Consider the following 6,399-nt stretch of genomic DNA (forward strand, 5'->3'; position numbering starts at 1 on the left):
ATAACGAGAACGTCGTTAAGTTGGCAACACTGAGAGGTTAGCTTTTTTTATTCCAGTACTTCAAAAAGTGTCAATATGTTAAATGTTGCATTCAAACAAAGAATTGTCCAGTGAATTTTGTTTATTTTTACTCCGTTGTCAGCATGGTTATAAACATGCTGGGAGCTATTACAGTATGGACGTCTCCAGTCAACTCATTCCAGTCACATTTACACCTTTGATATAATGTTTATTTACATTTCAAAATAAATGTTATTAAATATCATCATGTCTGTATTGGGTGACAACCAAGCTCAATATGATGGTTATTACCAGACAACCACTAACAAAATAGTTGGAGAAGACAAGTACATTTACTGTCAAGTTAACAACAGTTATTTCAGTACAAACAGTTGGGTATGACGGTGTTGATATATGACGATGCATTAGCCGTTTAATCAGATGTCACAGAGGATGCCAGGCTTTCCAAGGCAATCATTTCTGCAAATTACAAAAAACATGTCAGCGCACACTTCAAAATGCATAAAGGAAACATATACTCATACATTAACACAATATTTAAATGTGTCCTATATATCTTTGTGCTTGATTTGAACTCATGGTGTCACAAAGTTTTTCTGGCTTTCTGGCATTTGGTGGAGGCGGGCGCATTTTCCTCCCTCTCTGTCTCTCCCTGCTTGCTCTCTTTGTCTTGCCTTGTCTATACTTTTTAAAGAGTCTCTTTCTCTGCGCTGTCCTCCGAAATATAAACACCTAACAGGGAATTGATAAGCTGGACTCTCAACTCAGTTGACAAAATCTTCTCGACGAGGTAAATAAGTTCTGGGGAGCCTGGCTGCCCTGACGGAACAATTGCTGCGGGGTACGTGAGAGACTCTTGGGAGGAATAGAGAATCATGTGCCTCTCAGTGCTTGCTTTTGAGGATGTGGAAAACATCTACTTATTTGGAACCGTGATCGTAGGGTATCTGCTGATTGGGCTGGGCATTGTTTTGGTGTATCATCAAATTCGGAAGACGATGGCAGCCATTCAAGGAGCCCAAAGGCTGCCCGTCGCAATGGAAGGCATGGGTCGAGCTGTGGGAACACAGACTGTGGCGATTTCTGAACTGAATCGTAAGTTGGATCACAACACTAAGAGGCTTATTGAAATGCGAAAAGTGATCACCTTGAGAGCCAGCATGGACGATTAGATCAGACAAGCCATTAAAATGTATGCCCGCTTGGAAAACTACAATCCTTACCTACGTTTCGACTCCCTCAAATGGCCTTGACACTGCTCATAACAGAAGAAGGCTGTTCTGAAAACATCCCCCAAGGACACCTCAGTGATAGCAGCTCTGACCTCCCTGCCTCCTTCAACAACACCTGGGAGTTGAACTTTGCCCGTAACGCCTGTAGGGCGACTCTAGGCCTATAGACACAACAACACCACACCCGGGAAAATGGGCGTATGCACACACACACCCCCACCCCGACCCCACGCCTTCACCACCGCTTGAATCCCTTAGGGGTGATGGACAGCTGAGCAGAGCTTTAGATAGCAGCAGCCTTCCACCGTAGCCCCTACTCTCTCTCCTTTCTGTTGCAAGTTTTGTGGATTCTATGTAACATGTTTATATGTGCTTATGGCTATTGAGATTTAATTTTTTCTTCTTGGCCTCAGTCTGGACCCCCTCCCCAGGAGTCAAGTCTGGGACTGAACCTTTTTTTTGCTCTTTCCTTTTACACCGTCCACAAGCTCATTGATTGGCTGCCGTTCCGTGACAGAAAGCAGCAACTGACCAATCAGCAGTCAGATGCGCCGGCAGGCAGCTGGATGTAGGTCGAGAGAAGAGTTGGCCTCAAAATTGCGATATGAATCAGTTGTAAATCAAACCAAGAAAAACTTTTTGTCAAGGCTAGAACCCGTTATTCATATTTACATCCATTCTTATGGGGAACTTTAATTAGTTTTTATTTTCAAAAGGCATGTTACATTAAAAATAGATACACATTTTTTGAGTTAAGAGCTCCATCGCAAAACAAATTAGGCTTGTAAGTTGAGGCACTATTGTAGATAACTCCATTGGCAGAAATAATGTTATAAATACCTTTAAATTTGAGGTATGACAGGAAGTCAATAACAGTGTGGAAAATGTCTTCATCTGCGTTCCTTTGGGTATCTGGAAACACAGAGCCACAAACTATGTTGATATTTTTAAGTATAAGTATAGTATATACATATATATAGGGCTATGTAAATACATTTTGATTGATTGATTGATGTTTCTCGAACAAATCAGTTTTTAGATTTGCCTCTCAGGGCCTGAGAGGCAAACGCTAAGAGGCATTTCCACCCTCTGATTAGTTGAAACTGCCCACTATGTCTGACAGAGTAGGAGAAATGTTTGTGTTTGACATTGTTATAGATCAATTCTCTTTCCAGAAAAGATGTGAGCCAACCCAGAAGGTGTTGCTAGCTTGCCTCCGGGAAAGGGTTTGTTTGCTACTTTTTGATATGTTGAATTGTGCAAATATAATCATGTGATATAACAAATAAATAAATCCTAACCATAACCAACCATATAACCCAGTGGTCCCCAACCTTTTTGTAGCTGCGGACCGGTCAACGCTTGAAAATTTGTCCCACGGACCGGGGGGGGGGGGGGTATTTTTTTATTTTTATTTTTTTTCATAAAGAAATACAATGATGTGTGCTTACGGACTGTAACTCTGCAGACTGTATTGATCTATATTGATATATAATGTATATATTGTGTTTTTTATGTTGATTTAATAATTAATAGTCTCCCGGCTGGCCTGGGAACGCCTCGGGATCCCCCGGGAGGAGCTGGACGAAGTGGCTGGGGAGAGGGAAGTCTGGGCTTCCCTGCTTAGGCTGCTGCCCCCGCGACCCGACCTCGGATAAGCGGAAGAAGATGGATGGATGGATGGATAGTAATTTTTTTTAAATTTTTTTATTGTGCGGCCCGGTACCAATCGGTCTGCGGACCGGTACCGGGCCGCGGCCCGGTGGTTGGGGACCACTGATATAACCTATGGACCAGTGGCAGCCTATAATTTAATGAGCATCGCAAATCATACGGCTGGGAATCAATATTTATTCCGTTTATTAGCATATCTGGGGAGTATGATGGGTTTTTTTTAATTAAAATGTATTAAGTCAGTAAGTCTCCACTAAAGACTCAGGTACAAAAACCTTTTTTTAATGCTGTTAATTGGTTCTGGGCCTGAGTGTGGTAAATGAATTTCCAGGAAATAAGAATTATTAGTTACAAGTCGACATGGATTAAGTATGAAAAAAAACTTTTACGACCTTCTAAATATATTTTTTTACTTTATGAGAGCACTCTATCTAAACATGGAATAACACCCACAGTGTCTGTCACCTATAAATTCATTTAATCCAATATAGTAGACATAATAATAGAACAAGAAAATAAGACATATACTGTACTGGCTTTAACATCCACTGTCTCATATAGTGGCTAAAACTATTGTAGTATTGATATTTTAGTTTATTTGGCCATTTTTTGCTTGAAAATTCCTTATTGCAAAGGATAGTTGATAGTGTACAACAGATAATATTAGAACATACAGTTACTATACTGCACATGAAATACTTAACCACACCAACCTGTTTGGAAGTCCTCCTCCTGGTCCATGTCTCTCTTGCCAGCAAGACCAGGCTTGTCTCCCAATACCTTGTGTCCATTTACACCATCTGTACAGTAGAAGTAATTATCCAATTGTCTCTCAAGAAAAATTTGTGTGGCACATATCAGTGAACAATTAATAATCATTTTGTCTCATCAATATAATTAAAGATTAAAGTACCAATGATTGTCACACACACACTAGATGTGGTGAAATTTGTCCTCTGCATTTGACCCATCCCCTTGGGGAGCAGTGGGCAGCAGCGGCGCCGCGCCCGGGAATCATTTTGGTGATTTAACCCCCAACTCCAACCCTTGATGCTGAGTGCCAAGCAGGGAGGGAAACGGGTCCCATTTTTATAGTCTTTGGTATGACTCGGCTGGGATTTGAACTCCGCCCTGAGATCGGTAGGTTGGAGTTCAAATCCCAGCCGAGTCATACCAAAGACTATAAAAATGGGACCCGTTTCCCTCCCTGCTTGGCACTCAGCATCAAGGGTTGGAGTTGGGGGTTAAATCACCAAAATGATTCCCGGGCGCGGCGCCGCTGCTGCCCACTGCTCCCCACTGCTCCCCAAGGGGATGGGTCAAATGCAGAGGACAAATTTCACCACATCTAGTGTGTGTGTGACAATCATTGGTACTTTAATCTTTAATCTTAATATATAATATCAATAAATATAAGGTGGCGATTTGTCCAGGGTGTACACTGCCTTCTGCCCGAATGCAGCTGAGATAGGCTCCAGCACCCCCCGCAACCCCGAAAGGGACAAGCGGTAGAAAATGGATGGACGGATAAATATTGTTAAAAAGTTTGTCTATATTAGGGATTTTATTCAGACCATATAGACAATATTTTTTTTAAGTCATAGACATGGACAAATGAGTGTCCTCCGTACGGTGGCTGGACTCACCCTAAGGATTACTGTAAGTACAATAATAAGCACTAAGTTATAGTTGTGAGCTCAGTACTTACGGGGACCTAATAAGTAGCCGGCACTATTGAGAGTCCAGCCTCTTTTCTCCTTTGCCTGTAGGATGGAAATGGAAAAAAATGAAACTTCATAATATAATTCACAACAGTATTTATGTTGTTATATTCATCAATAAGAAGTCATACTGCTTTAAATATGTCCGATACAGCTTTGTACTTGACATGAACTCATGAAGCCCTTAAGTGATGTACAGAAAACATTTTGGAGGTACAGTGGTGTGACTATCCCTGGTAATTGCTTCCTAAAACCTTCTTTTTCTGCCAATAAATCAAATTTTAAAGCCACTTACCAATTCTAATTCTTTTCGTATCATATTTCTTGAGTGGCCTAGTGGTTAGAGTGTCCGCTCTGAGATCAGTAGGTTGTGAGTTCAAAAACCCTGGCCGAGTCATACCAAAGACTAAAAAATGGGACCCATTACCTCCCTGTTTGGCACTCAGCATCAAGGGTTGGAATTGGGGGTTAAATCACCAAAAATGATTCCCGGGCGCGGCCACCGCTGCTGCCCACTGCTCCCCTCACCTCCCAGGGGGTGATCAAGGGTGATGGGTCAAATGCAGAGAATAATTTTGCCACACCTAGTGTGTGTGTGACAATCATTGGTAGAAAGTAATCCATATGAAGCATAGGAAAATATTGATATCAGGATTTTAGACTTATGGAAAGCCTGATGTGACATATTTTTTACAACAGCAACAATTCTAATAAGATAAATGTCACCGTTTCAACTATTTTGACAGTGCAGAGTTACAAACTGAAAAAACTATTAATGTTGCACTTCAACCAATAATAATTATTAACACTGTTCAAACTGTTACTGTTGTACATATGTTCATTGTTGCATTTTATTAGAATGAAATATTGTAAACCATTATATATTGTTGTTTTTTTAGAATTACTTGCTAACAGTGTGCTGTTTTTGTTCCATTTTTAAAATTATTAAAAGCTAAGCAAGCAGTTTTACATTTTGCACCCTAACTTAATTGTGACCTTACACACCAAACTGTGATGATGGCGTACAGTTACACCCCTAATTATGACAGATGACAATATATATTAAAAAAGGTTGCCCTTTGGAATCTTTTTCTATGACTTGTCCAATTTCAAGTATTGACCAGATAATAGACCAGATAATAATTATGTCATGTTTGTAACTTACCAGCTGGATGGTGTCAGAGAACATTGAAAAAAAGAGGAGCGATGCACACAAAATCCCAAAGCACCTGTTCATCTTGGGGGTAAGTAAAGAGAGAATAAAGTTGTTCAAATTTAAAATAAAATAAGTTGTCTTTATTCATAAGCAACATCTTACCTTGGTAAGAAGATAGTAAAATGATGTCTGCTCCTCTCTGAGTCCAGCTGAAATTCTTGTGTGATGAAATGGACACTTCATTCACCTTTTATTGTCCTCCTGCTCAGCGTCAGCAGCTCTCTCTTACCAGTCAGGAGAAAGCAGAATATAATGACATCACGTAATGATCCGCTTTTTGTTTGACAACCTCGGACAACATTTGATTAAATGTTGTGTTCTACTTCTGCCTGTTGGATAGCAGTTACTTGTAACTATTGTATATTTTCTAGAGATGTGAATCTTACTCATAATTTGATTCGATTCCAATTCTTGGGGTGACAATTGCATTAGGAATCAATTCAACACGATCCTCAATCAAACCGATTCTCAAAAATATATCATTTGTTTTATCATATATGAAAACCTTTCAAAACAGTTACCGGTTACAATAGCT

The 6,399-nt window shown here is 40.2% G+C and overlaps 1 protein-coding gene across 1 annotated transcript; it reads right to left on the reverse strand.

Moving 5' to 3' along the window:
* Nucleotides 1–208: 208 nt before the first annotated feature.
* Nucleotides 209–6,081, reverse strand: gal (galanin/GMAP prepropeptide). Its single transcript, XM_062066957.1, has 6 exons — nt 5,967–6,081; nt 5,814–5,885; nt 4,636–4,690; nt 3,641–3,727; nt 2,094–2,165; nt 209–480 (listed from the first exon to the last, which is right to left on the reverse strand). Exons 1-6 carry the CDS (start codon nt 6,045–6,047, stop codon nt 434–436), a joined length of 414 nt encoding a protein of 137 aa, XP_061922941.1. The 5' UTR covers nt 6,048–6,081; the 3' UTR covers nt 209–433.
* Between the last annotated feature and the right edge of the window lie 318 nt (nt 6,082–6,399).

Source organism: Entelurus aequoreus, linkage group LG12 (assembly GCF_033978785.1).
Source record: "Entelurus aequoreus isolate RoL-2023_Sb linkage group LG12, RoL_Eaeq_v1.1, whole genome shotgun sequence".
Taxonomy (NCBI): domain Eukaryota; kingdom Metazoa; phylum Chordata; class Actinopteri; order Syngnathiformes; family Syngnathidae; genus Entelurus; species Entelurus aequoreus.